The sequence below is a fragment of the Leptinotarsa decemlineata genome, unplaced genomic scaffold (genome assembly GCF_025532065.1).
Source record: "Leptinotarsa decemlineata unplaced genomic scaffold, Ldec_3_MD MMD2_tig00026307_RagTag_RagTag, whole genome shotgun sequence".
NCBI lineage: Eukaryota > Metazoa > Arthropoda > Insecta > Coleoptera > Chrysomelidae > Leptinotarsa > Leptinotarsa decemlineata.
The window spans coordinates 593,692-615,746 of NW_027412681.1; the positions used below are offsets into that span (position 1 = coordinate 593,692).

Below are 22,055 nucleotides of genomic sequence, written 5' to 3' on the forward strand. Positions count from 1 at the left end.
ATTTTTTTCACAAGCACTGAAAAAGTTACAATATTGAAATTAACCTGACGTTTTGTACTACCAAAAAGAGACTTAGCCAGAAATTCATTTGATTTAGCCCATGGTAGTAAAGGGTGGAAAACGCAACCCCTAAAATTTATTTCCAATGTAACTTTTTGTCTCATTATGTGTTTACCATTTAAAAATTTATTTCCGATAGCCTGTTTCATTCTAAAGAAAAAATGTCTCTTGGGTTTTTTGCCCAAAATAAACCAGTTCGCAGCAAAAAATTATTTTAGGAACAACTACAGAGATACATCGTCATAAATGCGAAAATACGAAACTAATCTAAAGAAGTTTCTATATATGAAACATCCATTCTTTTTTCGATGAGGAATCACCTCCTCAAATGTTTTACACCTATTTAGTTATACCCTGTATATTCCGAACAGTTTCTCGTTGTTTTTCCACCCCCTCACAGGTATAATGGAAATCGACGTCATCAACGACCTGTAAAAAACATTCGCTTCCCGGGAAAAGTAACTCGGAAAAACAAAAAAAAAAACAATTTTTCAATACAACCCGGAGGTACGGCAACCTTCGGCCATGCGCTCTAGCCATCCTGTTAGGTCGAGGCCAGGAAAAAAAAGTGACTCGTGCGTCGTAAAATGGACTCGCTTTCTGATTTGTTCGGTGCAGGGGATAGTTGGAGTACGGCAGGCGATAGTCGGGAGGTGCTGAGGGGGGACAACGTTTCGGTCGCCGATTCTACCACACCCCCGCCCCAACAGTCCGACGACAAGGAGGATAAGAAGAGTTCGAAATCTATCCGAGGTAAAAGTACGGAAGATTTTTTTGTTTCTCTTCTTGATGATCGGATTTTTTGTGGTCCTTCCCAAATTGTCATTAGAAAGACTCAATCGCGATATTGTTCAGTGGTGCTACAATATTGTACCCAAATCAACAATGGTATTGCTATGCAACACATACAATGCACTTTTTCCATTGATATCAACATAAGAACATCAATTTGAAATCGCCAGTAACAATATGATAATTTATGTAGTATTAGTTCAATATTTTTCACGCTTCTTTGTAAATTTTCATTAGAAAAAGACTCGGTCACGATATTGTTCAGTGGTGGTACAATATTGTATCTATATCAACGACGATATTGCTTTGCAACACATACAGTGCATCTTCCTCATTGATTTCAATATAAGAACATTTATTCAATATCGTTAGTAACAATATGGTAATCAATATAATATTGTTTCAATACCATCGTATGAGAAATATTGAAACCTCAATGGCATTTTTCAACATTTGTTATCAATATCACAACAATTTATTATCACAATTCTGATTTGGTAACTTGCTTCTCAATTCTCAATATATATTCCCCTTGTTTTTCATTCAATCTCCACTTGAACATTATTGCCAAATCAATATTACTATCTTTCATAATATTGAAAAAATAAACGTTATTCATGTTTTTCGAACAATATTGCATATAGTATCAATATTGCATCAATTCACAACACCATCTCAATATGAAAACAGTGCAGTATTGCATTGAATGAGAAAATATTGCGTATTGCATCAATATTGCATCAATTCACAGCATTTCAAAGAGTAAGGAAATAACAATTCCATATTGAAACAATAAAATATTGTATTGATGAAACAACATCGCATTTTGTATTAATACTGAATCAATTCACAACACCATCTCAAGATGGAAAAATTGTATTGATTGAGACAATATGGCATCCATTCACGTCATTTGAATATGAGAAAATTACAATATTGTATTGATTGAGGCAATATTGCATATTGTATCAATATTGCATCAATTCACAACACCATCTCAATATGAAAACAGTACAGTATTGTATTGATTGAGAAAATATTGCGTATTGCATCAATTCACAACATTTCAAAATGCGGAAATAACAATATTGTATTGATTGAGGCAATATTGCATGTTTTATCAATATTGCATCAATTCACAACACCAATTCGATATGGAAACATTGAAATATTGTATTGATTGAGACAATATGGCATCCATTTATGTCATTTTAATATGAGAAAATAACAATATTGTATTGATTGAGACAATATTGCATATTATATCATTATTGTATGAACTCACAACACCATATCAATATGGAAACTGTGCAATATTGCATTGATTGAGAAAATATTGCGTATTGCATCAATACTGCATCAATTCACAACATTTCAAAATGCGGAAGTAACAATATTGTATTGATTGAGGCAATATTGCATATTGTATCAATATTGCATCAATTCACAACACCAATTCGATATGGAAACATTGAAATATTGTATTGATTGAGACAATATGGCATCCATTCACGTCATTTGAATATGAGATAATTACAATATTGTATTGATTAAGGCAATATTGCATATTATATCAATATTGCATCAATTCACAACACCATCTCAATATGGAAACGGTGCAATATTGCATTGATTGAGAAAATATTGCGTATTGCATCAATAGTGTATTGCATTGATTGAGAAAATATTGCGTATTGCATCAATAGTGTATTGATTGAGGCAATATTGCATATTGTATCAATATTGCGCATTGCATCATTATTGCATCAATTCACAACATTTGAATATGAGGAAATAACAATATTGTATTGATTGAGGCAATACTGCATGTTGTATCAATATTGCATCATTGAACAAAATCTCCATATGGAAAATTGCAATTTTGTTTTAGTTGGGACAATATTGTATATTGAATCAATATTGCATCAATTCACACATTTCAATATGGAAAAATTACAATTCTGTACTGCAGTATTGCATATTGCATCAATTCATAACATATCCATATAACAAAATTACAGTTTTGTATCTATTCAGACAATATTGCATATTGAATCAATTTCGCATCAATATCGTCAATTCAATGATATTGAAGTTTGTATCAATATTGCACAATATTGATATATCAATATCGCCCCGAGATAATCACCATTTATTGATCAAAATTTTTTGTTGCAGCCCAAATCGAGATCATCCCCTGCAAGGTTTGTGGGGACAAAAGTAGCGGCGTCCACTACGGAGTGATCACTTGCGAGGGATGCAAAGGATTCTTCCGTCGATCGCAAAGCTCGGTGGTGAACTACCAGTGTCCGCGTAACAAGAACTGCGTCGTAGATCGAGTGAATCGAAACAGGTGCCAGTACTGCCGTCTTCAGAAATGTCTGCGGCTCGGGATGAGCCGTGATGGTGAGTACTTTTCGAAAAGTTGCTTTTTTTCAACCAAGCAATGCGGTTAAAAAGATGTTTGTATTCAACAGATAAATCATTTTCAAATATATCTTATAAGAATATTGCGAGTCTTTGAATTCTAAAGCTCTGAATGTGGACCTGTTTAATCTCCATAGTATGTTTTTTCTTTCTTGACTATTCTAATTCAATATTTTTCTCTTGAGAAACAATCTATTATCATTATTATCAATGTATGAACTCCAACCACACTGTAGCTTGTCAAATGTAGGAAGAGTTTCCTGAATTTTAAAATGGTCTTCTCCACTAGATGCGCGTTAGAAGACGCGTATCGAGAAAAGATACATACTCATAAGAAAATAAATACCTATTTCGAAATAAAATCTTCAAACATTCATCTTTCTACACAGTACGCTACAATAGTTATTCCTGAATTTACTGATGTGTATTGTATATAAATAACTATCTCTCTATTTCGTTTTTTCTTCTCTGCAGATGTTTTCCGTGTTGTTCGTTCACATTTCCCATATTGCACAAGCAGAGTGCAAATTAACAGAATGTAATAAGCCAACACTTGAGTAACGTTACAATTTTTTTCCAACAGTCATTTTGTAACTCATTGTTTCCGTTGATAGACACTGAGAGCATATAATAATTAAAAGTTTACTCGATTCCTAACAAATGGCGAAAGAGTTTGCCATAGTATATAAAATGGCGAAAGAGGTTGCAATAGTATATAAAATGGCGAATGAGCAGGTCATACGAATTTTGGCGGCGGCGCCAATGTTAATGCCAATAGTTCGATATTCAAATTGGTTTCGATTCTTCATTTTCGTGAATGATTAATTGGGGCGTACCCCAAGAATCCGCCTTTGGCCCAATCCTTTTTCTCAGTTACATTATCTGATAAACTTTAATTCTTTAGATATAAATAAACAAGGAAACAATGTAAACTAAATATTTAGAAATAATAGTCATTTACGGTAGGATATTCACCAATGTTTTCAAGAGCTTTGATGCGGAAATTCAAATATTTATCTAACTATCTGAAGGGAGACAGTAAGCTTTCCATTACCTTATCTTCGTGCTGTCTGTGAAAACCTTTATTGAACTGAAAGCAACAATTTTGTTACATTCAGATTTTTAATAATCATTGTATTTGTTTTTCGATCAATTTTCCACTGAGACCATTGACTTTCAGAAGATCTCACAAATATTCAATAGTTTTGGATAACATTTCCACATACTTATTCATATTTTTCTTCGGGAATGGAATTTTTTCACATTTTGAAAGACTGATAATAAAGAAGTAACTGCCATGGTACTCTTGGACTACATTCGATACATTAGATCACAATATTCTGTGTAGGAAAATGTCATCTTTCGGATTAAGTGAAGGGACTCTAGATCTAGTTGGAAAAGTTACCTCAGAAATCGTACTCAGTCAGTATATCTGGATGGAAAGTGTTCTAGTGCTTTTCCTGTTAACTATGGAGTACCTCAGGGCTCCTTCCTTGGCCCCATTCTTATCTCTCTATATATATCTGACTTTCATAAAATAATTGACCATTGCATAGTTCATCATTATGCAGATGACACTCAGTTATATAATCGATTTCCTCCAAGTAACTGGTAGGTGGTAATGGAAAACATCAACAGCGATCTACAAAAGTTACTGGATCTATCTATAGCCCATAACCTGAAATTGAATTCTAAAAAATCTCAGCTGATACTTTTTGGCCCGAAACACAAAAGGTGGGAAATTGAAGGAAGAGTTGAAACCAAACTTGGACAAGACTTACTACAAATAATTACAGAAGGCAAGGACTGTGGCTAGATGCTGATCTGAGATTTCACAAACATATAAATTCACTTTGTCGTAGCTCGAATTCACGTTTCCGATGCGCTTTAATAAAAAAAATCGATGATATCTCACATACACTTTGTTTTATTTATATTTCAAAGTAGAAAACGCCTAATGAAAGACCCTTCACATTGTGATATCAAAAAATTTCAAATTGAGCTAGTCATTTATAGAAATGCTTGGTTCAAACCATACCTGAGTGACAAAATTAACTTCACGACAGTTTTCTCATGTATCATTGTAGTTCAAGAATAGGAAAGGGTCCAGAACAGATCCTTGCGGAACTATGTAACCGAAGCTAGTTGCAAAACATAATGGTGAAACACATTCCCAAAACAAATCATTTAATGATTTCTTCTTTTTCAGCTGTCAAATTCGGAAGGATGTCTAAAAAGCAGCGCGAGAAAGTAGAAGACGAGGTCAACTACCACAAGCAGCAGATGAAGGAGGCGGCCGCAGCGCAAATAAGGACGCAACGTGATTCCGCCCCCGACAGTTCCGTATTCGACTTACCTTCGCAATCGACGGGAGATCAGCTTCATAACCCCTATAACGGAGGGTGAGTATGCCTTCAATGAATGAATGAGTAATCATCATGATGGGCGCCGTCAACAAGAAGAAAGTTCAATCAGCGCATATGCAGGCGTTGATATGGTTTCATCTCTCGAAACATCCCTTACAGACAATGTAGCGTGTGTTTTTTTCATTAAAAAACCCAAAATAATTTGAATATCTACAGTTCATCTATGATAATGTGAAGAAACAGTATACCCACTCTTCTGCTTCCTTCTCATCTTCAAAACATACTGAACCATCTCATCCTCATCATCACTATGTGCTTCAAATGGGTTTCTGTCCCCAATATCCCCACTCTTCTGCTTCCTCCTCATCTTCAAAACATACTGAACCATCTCATTCTCATCATCACTATGTGCTTCAAATGGGTTTCTGTCCCCAATATCCCCACTCTTCTGCTTCCTCCTCATCTTCAAAACATACTGAACCATCTCATTCTCATCATCACTATGTGCTTCAAATGGGTTTCTGTCCCCAATATCCCCACTCTTCTGCTTCCTCCTCATCTTCAAAACATACTGAACCATCTCATCCTCATCATCACTATGTGCTTCAAATGGGTTTCTGTCCCCAATATCCCCACTCTTCTGCTTCCTCCTCATCTTCAAAACATACTGAACCATCTCTCAAGTCCTCATCATCACTATAGGCTTCAAATGGGTTTCTGTCATATTCTTTACTGTCGTTTTCATCTTCATTCGAGTCTTCATCATCATTTTAAGGAGAAACTTCACCTCCAACATCACTTTCAGCCCTGCCCTGAAACTTTGCGCAGTATTTTTCAATCATGAGGAACTCAACTCCAACTTTACTTCCACTTTTGATACCCTCTAGGGTAGATCAATTTCTTCAAGATATAATCCAGAAGCCACGGTCTTGGTAAAGACCTTCAACTGTATGAGGAATATTCCAAACCAAGTCTAATTTGAATTTTTAGCACATGGCACTCTTATAACAGGAAGAGTCTGAATGGCATTCCTTCTGAACTTGATGTATGAATTTTTGGAGCTTTCATCTGCCAAACTTGCTTTCGCAAGCCCAGTTACAACAGTACATCAACTGCATCAATCAAGGAACTTGCATAGTATCTCAATGGAAGTCAAGTTTTTTTGTATCGAGAATACTACCTTGATAGTTCACTTCTGCTTCGAATGGAATAGCCTCAACATTAAAAAAATTGAGTTGAATTATTCAGGATCCTCTTCCTGGTGAAGAAAAAAGTTTTTCTAGTCTTTTGAGACCTCTGCCCAATCTGGCACCAACTACAAAAGTTGTCCAACGTCTCTTGAACCGACGTGATTACAAGGCCGTCTGCTTGCAGATCTACACCATCTCTCTCCAGGACATCACAATGAGTCAGTACCTAGCAGAAGGCAACTCCTGGTGACTTTAACGTAATGGCACCAACTTGAAAAGTGTTAGTATCTGACGTGACCAGGTCCTGCCATTAATGGTGCTTTCAAATCAAAAGTTTTTCAATTATTTATGAGATGTACATATCTTACAGGCTATTTTATTTTGATATCAAGCCAGAAATCAGGGCTGATCACCCAAAAAAAAGAGTTATCTCTCAAATACTTTTAATATCAAAGCTGGTGTTCCTCAGGGAGCCATATTGTCTCGAACCCTCTTTTTATTATATATCAACGACTTATTGGAAAAAACCCAAAATCCAATACATAGCTTTGTTGACGACAACATACTTGTCTCGTCCTTCCCATTGTCCCAGGATATCGACTGCGGATGCACCTTTTCACCGGCATATCTTGCATATCTTAATGAGGATCTAGAAGTGATTTCGAATGGGGGTCAATATAACAAGATTTAGTTCAATGTCACAAAAACCGAAATACGTCCAACGGGCAATCCTGTCCTCTGAGATTGACTTCCATATTTTTGTTGTAATGACCAATATATATTCCTTCTTTTGCTATTTTGTAACCATAATTTTGCTTTCAGATATTCCTACAGTACTGACCTAAGCACCTATACTACCCCTTACTACACCAGCCAGACCCAAGTGCAGTCTAATAATATAGCTGCGTACGATATTTCAGCCGACTACGCAGTAGACAGTACTACTGCTTACGACCCGCGACCGATGGACATAACAGATACCGGGAATATCCTCAGCGCGATGGTCAATACAGGTAGGAAAGCCTAGGTTTTTTTTCTATGTAAAAATAGGTTAATCTTTGGTAGTGTCTTTATTCACACCCGCATGATTTCCCATCCACCAACTGACTATGACTGAGCTACCAGTTTACAAAGATTGTAGCTTAGACATAATCATGTATGCAGAAAGGGTTTGGCGTCACCAGGAAATCAGAATAAACACATGCAACCAACAAATATGTTGGTATTTCGTTTAGATTCTCCAATACACCATTAAACAAATTAAATCACATGTATCCAACAGAGTCATCTCCTGATAATGCTAACTTGGTTAGCTAAACTCGCGTCGATAAACAGTGCTTTAGTCCTAGTATGTATTACCATTACATACATCCTTGCCGGAAACGACAAGCTACTTTTCAATAATGAAACACACTTCACGATAGTAAAGGCGACGCCAAACCCTTCAACCAACAACAATAGTATAAGTAGTACAACCTTCCTTCCCCGATCTCTCATCGTAATTTCCTCGCCAGGCAATACTAACCCAAACGGTGGTGGTGGCGGTGGAGGGGGCAACTCCGGTGCAAACTCAAAAACTACCCTCTCCTTCAAACGCGTCAGCCAGACTTCGAGCAGTACCTCGCTCTCGGGTGGTACGATGGTCTCCGTGAAGCAGGAGACGAGCGTAGAACCGCTGCTGTCCTCATACGTCGACAGCACGACGTTCGTCAGCTCGCCGGGCGTTCAGCAGAGGCAGGGGGGCGTGGCGGGGTTGACGGCGGGTGACATGCAGCAGAGTGGCGAAGATTGTGATGTAGCGTTACCCAGTAAGTTGGCACACTCCCGGTTCCTTTTAACTGTTCACCCCGTTACTAATATGAGGCATGGGAATGGTAAAGTGCGACATTCAAAACGTAGGGGCGGTTTTCAACAATATTTTGACACAGGTTTTGCTCTTGGTGTATAGAAATGTGATATTTATTTAGCGAATAATGTATGGGAATTGAAGAAATCATGGAAGTATTGAACAATTTTTTGCGTCTCGTTCGAATTTTGAATATCATTATTATTATTCACATTCACAATCAAACTAGAAACCGCGAATCATATCAAAACTTGTTGGATTTCTAGAGGAATATCCAACAATTTTTTGGTGAAAATTACTTGAAAACGAATTCAACAACGCCGATTAACAGATATTTTTTGAGAAGTTAGTTGTATACAGACGTACGCAGTCATGAAGATTTTCCTGCAGATTATTTAACTACATAAAAAGTTTAATAATTCAAATAGTGTCTTGTTCACGTGTGTAACGCTTTCCATTATTTCAAATCATCAAATATTACCTCAGAGTGATTATTAGATAATTGATATTGCAAAAGAGATATGAATACCCTGTGAATCGGACAATAATATGATAGTGATCTGTGAACTGCATCTATGTTACTTTTTGGATAATTCGAAAACCGTCCCCTTTTGCACAGTCAATATTTCTTTTCTACTAAAAACACGTTTCTTTCAATGAATCACTGTTTCATGCATGAGATAGCTTCATCGATAATAATTGAATATATGTCACTGGTAGATACTATATACCATTTTGACGCTTATCAATTGGAAAATTTGTTTGAAATATATTTAAAATATGTTTTTCCGTTAACCAGCTATCGCACTCCTAAGAAAGACAACCCTCAGAAGTCGAAACGTGCGAGCTAAGACTAGCAAGGTCTTCCCTTTCAACGTGTGATTCCTAATTGCTATAAAGAAACAGCGCTATTTGTTTCTAAACAAAAACCTTTTTTTCGGATATCACGAAAAACTGTGCCTGATCATCGTTTTGAGGTTAAACTAAGTACACCTCGAACTTCACTGTTTAAGAACTGTTTCATTTGGAGAACTGCGTTTATGTGGAATAAACTGCCTGAAAACGTTTTTCCAGATGGATTTAATCTTTCCGAAGTTTTGGGTCAAACACAGTGAGCAACCCTTCAATCAGTACCTTTTTGGATGTTGTGGAAGAAGAGACAAATCTTCTCCATCACAATGACAGCTCATGATGATCAGTCATAAAACTAGATACTTCAATATCAGTCACATGTATCGATCAGTTTATGTATCGAATTTTTTTTTTAAACCTTTATGTAGATAGCGGGGTACTTCCGCAACGGGAAAGAAAGAAATAATTTCTAATTTATAATTCTCAAATTCATCCATTCGCTTTTACGTCTATAAAAATATATCTGTGATGATACAGCTATGTATCATCAGTGATTGTCGCATTTTTCCACTCCACTTGTTATTCCTCAATAAAAACGTATTTACATTTCAAAATGCCCATAAATCATTGGAATTGACTTCAAACTCTCCAAATGTAATCAATGCCCGTCGCGGCATTAGCTAGGATAGTAGTAGATCCCTCGCTGGTTTTTCCAGGCGGAAACACATCCTCTAAAAGTAACCCTTAGATTATTTTGAAACATTTGCAGATCCGAACCAAATAACCGAAATAATATTGAAGACGATAACGGACGCCCACACACGGACATGTCTCTTCACCCTCGACCACATCCACGAGATGTTCAGGAAGCAGCACGACCTGACGCGGTTAGTCTACTACAAAAACATGGCCCACGAAGAATTGTGGCTGGAATGCGCCCAGAAATTGACCGGCATCATCCAGCAAATCATCGAGTTCGCCAAGATGGTGCCCGGATTCATGAAGTTGTCGCAAGACGATCAGATCGTTCTCCTGAAAGCGGGTGAGTATTGAGGAAGAACATAACGAAACTGTGTTCTAATCCATATTTAACTAATTCATTGGCGCGGTTTGCAGATTTTTTATCAGGCGTTTCGTCTGCGACTGCGGCAGCATTCTCGAAAGCGATGAGGCAACGGATGGAGTCCTATAGTTGTTTGTTATATAAACTATAAAACATCAATGTTTGAGTCTTCAGATTCATTCCGCTAGTGATGAGATTGAATTTACTTCTACTTGCACGTAATTACACACGTATCAGATGATTCAAATCAACCATGAACTATGCTGTATATGCTTTGAGGATAGCTTACGTTAGGTCAAAAGTTAGGTTGTCTATTCGACCCTCCACCGCAATCCGCAACAAGTCTATATGCAGTCCAATTAGCCTCTCTCTCCAGAAAAATGTAGAGAGGAGGTAGATCTAGACGGAGTGGTACTGATAGCACCACTGAGGCCAGACAAGCCTGCCACTGTAAGCCAGAGAGCTCCGCCTGAACCTTTTTCTGTAAAGCCTTTGGCCACCAGACAGTTGCCCCATAAGTGAATATTGGTCTGACAATCATGAAACAAATCCAATGGATTTGTTTGGGACATGTCCATAGGGACAGTCTGGCTTTACGTGAAACTTTGAGGATAACCATGACACTCAATTTGCTATTTCGTGATGTCTTCCGCATTCGTAGACGAAATGTCAGGCATAAAAATCTGCAGGCAACTTTTCTTTCCTTTGAGATATTCCACAGTACCGATTTATCTTTCCAGTTGAATGTGGTGGAACATACAAGTAATCTATTTACAAATAACCTTTTTTTATATAGGAAGCTTCGAGTTGGCGATAATAAGAATGTCAAGGTACATGGACCTGTCGCAAAACTGCGTTCTTTACGGAGACATGATGCTACCTGCAGAAGCCTTCTACACAAACGACACGAACGAGATGAAACTGGTTGCTTGCATCTTCGAAATGTCGAAAAGTTTGGCGGAGTTGAAATTAACAGAAACGGAACTCGGTCTATATTCAGCGTGTGTATTGCTATCTCCTGGTAAGTATCTATAAACTGCAGCATTATATTGGACAAAATTTGAAACAGAAACTTCTTACAATATTCTTCGATGTCAGACTAATTCTGATTCATTGACAAAACATTTGTAACAACTTTATTAGGTTAGTTATGTCCGTTGTTATGAATCTACTTTGAGCTGTAATATCTCGGTGAATTCTCATTCAGTTCAATCGATATGAGCGCCATTTGAATCAGTGCACTTTTGGCAACGTAACACAAGTCGTTGATTTCCGTCAACATGAAAATTGTGTGCTCAGGAAGTGAATATACTATGCCGTTTCTGGTTCAAAATCCCATTCTTTTTCTTATTGAGCTTGATTTCAGACATTTCCGGACCTCGTAGCGGTACCTTGTGGAACACCCAACTCGAGGTAGATGATGACATCATCACCTCTTTCCTCATATACACATGCATCGTATAACTCTTACACACGTCACATCTGCTTCGAATTGGGTGTTCCACATGGTTCTGCTTCGAGGTCCTAAAATGACTAAAATTGAGCTCCATAAGAAAAAGCATGAAATTTTGAGCCAGAAACGGCATAGTATATTTAGTAGGGATGGCCCCTCTCAAATCCACCCCCACCCCTCCACTTATCGTCATTACCCAATCGATCAATCAGAAGCTACCGTGTGCACAGCGGAAAATTCAAATTGTTCTCACTTTAACGAGATATACCACGGCTGAATTATAAAAATAATAGTAATAATGAATGAAAAATCGGATTAAGGAAAAAACATGACGGCGAGGCATTCAGTTCAGTGTTTAGAAAAACATGGCTGCCAACGTAAAAGAATAAAACATGGTTTCCATCTGGGTTTGCAGGGTGTCTCAAAATACATCATTTAATAGAAAACATGACGTCAATGTGTACAAAATGTCTCAAACCAAGCCACATCTTCGTTAATAATAATCAGATCGTCACGTACAGCACGTCAAATGGAAGGGAAAGGAATGCAGAATTAATCGACACAGAAAAAAAACAGAGATGGCAGCCAGAAGGGTACTAAGTCACATCTTCGTTAATAATAGCCGGATCTCAACGTGCAGCACATCAAATGAAAGGGAACGGAATGCAGAATGTATCGACAAAGTAAAAACGAAGATGGCGCAACATGTCAGAAGGGCACTAAGCCACATCTTCGTTAATAATAATCGGACCACAACGTGCAGCACATCAAATGAAAAAAAAAGGCATCCAGAGTGTATCGACAAAGTGAAAACAAAGATGTGACATTGACATCATATCTTCTTTTAAATGATGAATTTTGAGACATCCTGTAAACCCAGATGGAAACCATGTTTTTTCTTTTACGTTGGCAGCTATTTTTTTAGCACTGCACTGAATGCCTCGCCGCCATGTTTTTTTCTTTAATCCGATTTTTCATTCATTATTACTATAATTTTTATAATTCAGCCGTGGTATATCTCGTTAAAGTGAGAACAATTTTGCACTGTGTACACGGTAGCTTCTGATTGGTCGACTGAGTAATGACGAAAAGTGGAGGAGTGGGGGTGGACTGGAGAGGAGCCATACCTACTTCGGGATTCAATAAAGTTGACGAAAGCCATTTTAGCCTGGTCCTGATTGGTGAAGGTTTTACCGGTGAGAACGTTATCGAAGAGCTTGAAAAGATGGTGGTCGAATCGAAACTTTTCTTTTGACCAATGCCGGCTGCTGCTGACGCAATTTTGGTACATTTTGTCGAATTCTCAACAATAAGACTATGATGGTTTGGTCTGGTTACAGAAATTTTTAGTGAAACACATCACCCAAACAATAATCATGGTTTTTTGGAGGGTTTTTGCCTTTGGGAAGTGTCTGGTGTTCAACCACTGTCCTGAACGTCTTCTGCTGTCATAGAGGATCCACTTTTTATCCCATTCTATACTTCTTCTTCAAATTCGATGATCACGAAACTTCAGTGTCACATCTTGCCCGGAAAAAACCCCGCATTAACCTGTTACTAGAAAAAAAAATGAATGCACTTCCAGAAATTCGCCTCTGTTATTGCAAAGTTCCAGTTTTTAATTTAATTCAAAAATTCAGATTTGAAAATAATATTTTTGATATTACGAAAAAATTAATGTGCGTTTGAATCTATTTTGAAAGTATGTCCTTTCTAGTGCCGTAAAACGCACGGCTGGGACATCCGGTATAGCATGACCATGATTTCCAAGGATCTTTAGTTGTAATACATAATCCATTTCAATATCCTTGCTAGATTTGTTGAGTAAACAACACAACACCGTACTGGTCGACAAGTAACAATACCTAACCTATCTTTTGATATTCCAGATAGATCCGGACTGAAAGGCATCGTCCAAATCGGCCGACTGAATCAAGCGGTCCTTCGAGTCTTGAAAATGGAAATAGAGCAGAACCACAGTTTTCCTCTGAAGGGGGACGTCACTGTATGTGACGCTCTTCTGACAAAGATACCGTCATTGAGGTAAGAAACAAGATTTTTTCTTTCGACTCAATAATTACTCCTCAATTTAGAAATTTATGTGTCATACAGTTTGATACAAGTCTAATAATATTGCCCTTGCTCATAGATCACAGAACCATCAAATCATTTTAAGAAGAAGAATATTTTACGAATGTCAAGAATAATTTTGGTACCTATTCTTCTTCTTTATGACATCTGCTTTGAGTAAAGATTCTTCTTCTTTGGATGATTTGGTGTTTTTGTGATCTATGGTACAGTAACCTCACAAAACGTATTTGTTATGACTTACAAAATTTAGGTGAAGATAATTTTTTGTCATACAGATATAGATATTTTATGAAGTTGCTTTATACAGCGTCAATTTAGAAAAAATAGTCATGAAGACAAAATCAAATAACGTTATTATAATTTATTTCAGAGACATAAGCAGCCTACACATGGCTGCGCTTGGAAAACTCAAAAAGTCTGCTCCTCACCTGGAATTTCCTGCATTGCATAAAGAACTATTCAGTGTAGACAGTTGAACGCGTTTCCAAAACTGTCCTTAGTGACAGTCTAGGGTAGCTACTGTAAGTATAACCAAATTACCATGCTTGATGAAATATCAAAGGTTCACTTTGACCACCCCTTGCACTAAGTTGTTCCAAACAGATCAAACTAACGATTCTCAAAATAACGTATTCTAAAAACACTTTATTGTGTGATTTTCACTAGACAGTTTTACAAAAACGCAACACGTGTTTCGCCATACAATGGCTTCCTCGGGCGTGTCTTAATAACTAATTCTACACATTCAATGCTATATAAATACCTTATTCTATAATTTGAAGTACCTGAATTTCAAGTACCATTCCATTCCAAGTACCGTTCCATTTTCCACATTTGAAAAAATATTTAGTAACGGAGAGTTATTCAATTCTAATTGATCATTCAGTAAATTACATGAATTCCTGAATCTACGTTTACACCTTCTTTCTTCAAAAAACGGCCAATATTCCTGGTTGGTTCACCCAAATATGCCAATGTCCTATAACTGACGTTATCGCATCTTGAATATGGGTAGACCAAGTCCATGACTTGCTTTTGTAGTTTTTTGGAAGAATGGCGTTTATAATATCTACCTTATAATCGTTATTAACCGCAATTTGTTTGATCAAATTCAGCTCTTTCTGGAAATCCCTATCAGACAACGATACCAAATAGTTTTGGTATCGTTGATATTTTGCTTATTGGACGATAATTTTCTACATCATATTTCCGTTCGTTTTTAAAAATGGGTATTACTCTTGCTACTTTCCAACTGACAGGAAAATACCCACTACGAAAAGACATATTAAAAAAAAATTGTTGAAGGTGTACATAGAAAATGATCACAGTCTTTGCAGAAAATTGCAGGTATTTGATCAGGTCCTTGGCCTTTATTAATATCTTATTCTAATAAACCTTGTTCGATTTTTTTTTGCTCAAAATGATTTCTGATGAATAATAATTATTATCCGTTTCAGTAAATTGGTCCTGCGAAAATGTATTTTGTTCGTCAACACAAATGCATTTGTTTGAAGGTGATTGACAATGTTTCATGATGAATTTCATCAGTTCGGACTTCCATTGTCTAATACTATATAAAATTATTTGAAATCTCTGAAAGAACTAATCAAAAGAAGAATTCGAAAAATATGTTGCGTATCTCTACGCTAGCTTGGATGAATAAATTGTTGGACTACATGTCTACGGCTTCCTTGAATTTCCTCCTAAACCAGTGTTCCCTGTGTATGATCTCAGATTGGGACCACTCGATGTTATGTTGATGGGTCCAAACCTGCTCTGCTATTCCTGATTTGCTCGCCGCTCGCCGTGTGTGTTTCTTGTGCTCCGCAATGCGAATTTTCAATGACCTCATAGTTTCACCGATATAGGATTTTCCGCACTCACAGGGTATCCGGTAAATACAATTCTAGGAATCGCAGTCCGCGTTTGGTGGCCTGGTTTTCGTGAGGCTGCTACAGATAGTGTTTCCGGATCTGAAGCAGGTTCTGATGTTCTTGGACCCAATTCTTCTTATCCCTTCCGAGAATCCTCTGATATAGGGAAGTGCAAGCGCTGATTGTGACGGCTTTTCTTCCTTGCGAGGCTCCTGCTGTCTTTTAACCAAAGTCTGTTTCACCATCGCTTCGGAGTAACCATTCCGTTGAAGATAATTTTTGATGATGTCTAGTTCCTTCTCGACACCTTCCTTCGTATTACAGAGCCTGAAAGCACGGTCTAATAGAGTCTTGATGATTCCTCTTTTAGTCAATTGACGGTGTTTGGATTCGTGATTCAGATACTGTCCCGTGTGTGTGGGTTTTCGGTAAACACATGTTTCCCACTCAATGGGAAAAATTTTCTCATGACCATTTCTGCTTCATGATCATTCAAATGCATTTTGTGGGGATTCTTTATAATGTAATTGTTGAAATCTTTCTTCATCATTACTTTCGATCTAGTGATATAACGTATATTGGACTAACTAGATAATGAAATAAATAACAGAATCAAGTAGCACACCTTCAAATTCGTTATGGATAACAAAATATTTTAGTTCAGTGAAATTGCCGAAAACTATTGAACTTGGTACACACACTAGATTTTCAAAAACATCTTCGATCTGTTTGGACCGACCTCAAACTTAAACAACTCGCTAACCGAACCTGTCTCTTTTGTTTCAGATTCCTTCTCACTGATTGTATCGGCCTTAAATACATAATAAATATAAAACTTTAATTTCGTTAATATGTTGTGACATGGAAATTTACTAGACGATCCAGCGCAGATCTCTCCACACCGAAGGTCATTTGAAGAACCGCCGAACCGTTTCGTCGAGCCAGGCCCTGATTTGAAAGTACAACGTTTCATTAGTTGTTTGTTATTATAAAATTTGTACGGGGCGTCCGGAATTGCGGACGCTTTTCCGGGCGGATCCGTAGTTGACGGAACTTTTTACGTTCCAAGTTCTAGGTGCTGATTTAGTTGTGTTTGAAAGTTTAGCGGTTTTTTGAAAGCGAGAGTTATATATATCTGCCACTTGAGTAACACGCTATTCTACACTTAAGATTTAAATTTATATATACACTATTGATACTATGTAACGTTCGGACACCAGTTAGGAAATAGTAAGGACTTATTTTAGTTTTTAAAAATGATAGTTTAGACTGCGTTTATAAATATATTATATGTACCTAACGTATACTGAATTATTAGCCCAGTCGTATAGGAACACGGACTGAGGAAGCGCTATGTAATCGGATTTTTCGGTGATGATACTTTTTTTATCCAAAACGCTCGATATGCAAGAAGAGACTTCTAATGGGACTGTTTCAATATTCGAAAAATCACTTTAGGTTTTAGACGTATCCAGTAGCTGAGATACGATACAATATAGAAAGACTGTATGCTTAAATCGGTAAGTTTTTACTATTTTTCAACGCGGTGCTTTTTATTAATTAAGTTTTATTTGGTGACACATGGTTTTATAAAAATACTATATATATAAAGAGATGTATATGTATAAATTATATGAAATAGATAATAGAGTATTTATGAAATAGAACTATATCTCGGTTTTCTTTGCGACTGTTTTGTTTCGTGGCGAAAAAAAAATTTTATCGGTACGAAACAAAACTGGCCGTAAACCTGCAGAGCATTATTACAAGAAAAGATATTACATAAACAGTTACCAAACGATTCCTTTGTAGATGAATTCAGCTCGGCTGGCTCGGTTGCCTTTTCAATAAATTTTGAGATATTTTGAGTACAATAAAAAGCTCACTCCATTAAATCTCCCCAACTCAAAGGTTACTTTATCAAAACTTGAAAAGCATATTCAAACACAATTCATTTAGGTCGTTCAGGAAAAGGAAGTAATGCTTTTTGATTTTCAACAGTTAATGTTCAGCCTAAAAAATGAACCATGTACATGGCAGCGTATCGTAATAGTGTTTCTTTGATTGTGTCGTACGGGAACGTGTCGTTTATTTTCAGAGCAGATTGGAAACACCTCATGGATATTTTCAGTTAATTTTTTGGGAAAAAGGTTTCTGTACAAACATTTACTTTTGCTTTTCTGACAAAGATACCGTCATTGAGGTGAGAAACAAGATTTTTTCTTTTCGACTCAATAATTAATTCTCAATTTACAAATTTATGTGTTATACAGTTTGATACAAATTCAATAATATTGCTCAAACTCATAGATCACAGAACCATCAAATCATCTTAAGAAGAAGAATATTTCATCAATGTGAGATGCCAAGAATAATTTTGGTATTCAATTAAATGATATAGATATAGAAATAAAATGTTTTGTCTAATTTCCACTTACTTAATGTATTTATATCAATACGACCAAGGTTTCGGTTTTTACATCATTCTCAAGTATTCTAACACTACTTAGAATACTTCAAAATGGTGTAAAAACCGAAACTTTGGTCGTATTAATATCAATACTTTAAGTAAGTGAAAATTAGACAAAGTATTTTATTTCTATATCTATATCATTTAATTGAAGATGAATTTCCACAAAATAAATAAGTCATCAATATCACAAATTTTGGTATTCTTCTTCTTTATGTCATCTGCTTTGAAAAAGATTCTTCTTCTTCTGTGGATGATTTGGTTTTTCAACAATTAATGTTCGGCCTACAAAATGAACCAGGTACATGGCAGCGTATCGTAATAATGTTTATTTGATAGTGCAGTACGGGTACGTGTGGTTTATTTTCAGAGCAGTGGAAACTCCTCATGGAGGTTTTCAGTTATATTCTTGGGAAAAAGGTTTCAGTACAAACATTGACTTTTGCTGTACACCACCATAGGTATGATAATGCAGTTCAGCTTCAAGAAATTTTCATGTGAAAACGATCAGAATTTTGTCTCCTTTGTAGTTCAGAGCTTCGACAATATTCGACTTTTTTGTTTAAGAAAACTAGACAAGAAAATAGAATTTGTTTTAAATGGAAAATAAAAACTATATCAGGAAATAAATGGCATTTTTCTTCCTTCAATTTGTTTCCCTCACTTCAAGTTTTAGCAGAAGAGGTTCACAAAAAATAGCAATAAAATATTAGACAGGGTGTTTAATCGTTTCGGTGTTTATGCAATATTTTTTCCACCACAAAAAAAAACAAAAGATAGTTCTGCTTTAGATCTAGATTACATGCTTGAAGATGTTATCAATTGTCAAAACTGATGTTATTCATAAGCTATACGACCCAGTGTTATAAAAAACTATTATTACCTATACGTTATTCGAATTTAACATCACAGCATGCTATATTCTTTGTTAATGGAAGATTATGACTATCGATTTTTTGTGTAGAGATTTCATGTTAAAGTTTAGGATTAGAGGAAAGTTTTGGCAATAGTTAATATCTGGCTATTAGAGGTCTAGAAGTAATCTAACAATCCATGTTCGTTTTATGAGATATTGCTGAAATGTTGTATTCCACAGGATGACTGAGAGAATTTTGTTCGGGCTAATAGTAATTCGAGTACGAGTTTCATTGATACTCAGTTTCAGAAAAATATCCATATAATTTTTTAACAATTCGTTTAAATGCTCATTTGCATGAAATTTTCAATGAAAAGTAATCGTTGCAAACCATTTCATCTGAACTGAATTCTTGTGGAATTCAAACATGTACAATAGAGATATTATCGACACGTGAAAGGAAACAAAATCGTCATTAGGTAAAATTAGATCATCTTCAGTATCAAAATCATCTTTGATATTTCCCTTGTACTCCACTACTATTAGATACTTTCTCCAAGATATTTGCATTCGATAATTCAATTAAATACCTTTTTTAAACACATGGCTGTTGAATTTCTTTCGACTGTTATGATATGTAAAGTACATAGTTATTTGTTAATGTTTCATCAAAACTTTTGTTATGGATGATTGTAGATACATTTTTGTTGTGAGATTTGAAGAGAAGGAAAATTCTTCGCTATTCGTTTTATTAATATTTACTCGGTTTACTCATCCGTTGAACGTTTTTAGTGTAGTTTTTAAACAATTTTTTAATGAGAGGTTAACAAAATGTGCTTTATGGAATTGTAGAATAGCCATTTTCTTGAAATTTTGAGGGTTGGCAGGGGTAATGGTATAGCTATTGTTAAATAATAATTAAAGAATATAATGTTCAAAACATATTTCTTTACTACAAACATCTGTACATTTTCTTTATTTATTAGATTATACTACTGGTGAACATTTAAGCTAGTTTCTAACAATTTTTGTTCATATATTTTATTTCTGTTGGTAATATCGACAATTATTATGTTTTGTTAATATTTTTGTTAGTACTACTGCCGGCAAAAAGTATTTTGTAGCTATAGCCCCCCCTAACTGTATATTTTGTATTTACCGTAGGTTTTTTCGTTGTAATCAAAGTGCAATTTTTTAGAAACCGTAACAAAAATATTTACAAATGTATTCAATTGTTTTCTGCACCAGTAGAAATTATATATATTTTTTGTATTCATATTTTGGTTTCATTTATCCTGAAAAAAAATTAACTGGTTGTCATCTCAAACTCAAGTTTACAATAAAAGACTTCCGTCTTCCCGTGTTAGGAATCACACGTTAAAAGGTAAGACCTCGTTAGTCCTTAACTCGGTTACATTGGAACCACGAAAAGAAGTGTGGATTCCCGTCTCTCTGAACACAAGAGAAATTGTCGACTCGGAAAAACCGACAAATCAGCTGCAGCCTAACATGCTTCTAACAAAGAAGTGGTTGTTTTTGAAATATTTGCCATAAATTACAATTGTCGAATTCCATACAGTTCTTACATTGAATAATAGTTCCTATACCATCTGTCTGATAATAGAGCTGAGCTGATAATAGAATGAAATATATTTTATAGTGAATTTAGTATATTAGAAAATATGTTAAAAATGGGTTCGGTGAAAAAATCCTGGACAGACTATTTTTAATTATTTTTTGAAAAATGATTTCCATCAACAACCCTCAGGTGGAAAAACAGGTAACAAATCCATACAACTTACGCAAGCGAAACCATATAAAAACACCACAAGAAGAACCTAACATCAGTTACACCTCTCGAAGCGAAACAGTAACACGTCTTGATAATGCCATCTGAGATGATGGCGAAACGCCGACTATCGAATAGTACACAACGGATGAACACCCGGAAAAACAACACATCATATATATATATATATATATATATATATATATATATATATATATATATATATATATATATATATATATGTGATGTGTTGTTTTTCTTTGGTCAAATAAAATGCGTAGCAAAACTGATGATAAGCAACAACTTGGTTTTCAAGCTTTGACAAAATTTCTGAATCATCAAGCTTTCTAGCTATTTGTTTTATTTGTTGATTAACATGGCCACTCTGAGGGAATGCAAGATTTTGTTTTTCCTTTCCGGAAGTTTTTCTTACGCAATTGCAAAACAAGCATGTAATTAAGTTGGACGACTATGCTGTTGATGTTGACGCTCCCTAAAATAATGAAATTAATTTTATAATTAGAAATTCACTGAAAAAATGTGGTTTTGAGCGTAAACAATAAATTGGTCAAGAATTTATTAAATATTTTTTAAATTTTCATCATGCTAAATAAAAATCTGTTTCTGAATTATTTATCTAATTTTTTTTCAATTTTTTAAAAAAAATATTTTTTCTTAGTAAATGCTTTACTAGAATGGGCACTAGAATCTAGGAATTCTGTACCTTCATCAGCTATAGAAGTATTGACATCCCCCTAGAAGTAATTTTTTATGTTTAATGTTAATGTTTGAGATTTTATTTTTACGAAAAGCTTTATTGACATAAATAATATTTTTTTGGTTTAATTTTCTTCGTGAAATTTTTTTAAAAAATAATAAAATTGAAAGACGGTAGAAACCGAAAAAAAAACAAATAATTCGTCTGA

General features: G+C 35.6%; 1 protein-coding gene across 14 annotated transcripts in view; it reads left to right on the forward strand.

The window, feature by feature from the left end:
- The window catches only part of Hr3 (nuclear hormone receptor 3 ROR-beta), a 242,447-nt gene extending 221,831 nt beyond the window's left edge, over positions 1-20,616 (forward strand). For 6 of the 14 annotated variants that reach the window (XM_074181395.1, XM_074181396.1, XM_074181393.1 and 3 more), the window contains 9 exons: positions 3,031-3,258; positions 5,489-5,681; positions 7,658-7,848; positions 8,350-8,643; positions 10,303-10,575; positions 11,393-11,617; positions 13,939-14,092; positions 14,511-14,661; positions 16,801-20,616. In XM_074181395.1, coding sequence (XP_074037496.1) covers positions 3,031-3,258; positions 5,489-5,681; positions 7,658-7,848; positions 8,350-8,643; positions 10,303-10,575; positions 11,393-11,617; positions 13,939-14,092; positions 14,511-14,616 — 1,664 coding nt within the window. In that variant the 3' untranslated portion in view covers positions 14,617-14,661; positions 16,801-20,616. Of the gene's footprint in view, positions 1-431; positions 820-3,030; positions 3,259-5,488; positions 5,682-7,657; positions 7,849-8,349; positions 8,644-10,302; positions 10,576-11,392; positions 11,618-13,938; positions 14,093-14,510; positions 14,662-16,800 lie in introns of all 14 variants that reach the window. The other 8 variants (XM_074181388.1, XM_074181389.1, XM_074181387.1 and 5 more) reach the window with 6 other exon arrangements.
- The last annotated feature ends 1,439 nt before the right edge of the window (positions 20,617-22,055 follow it).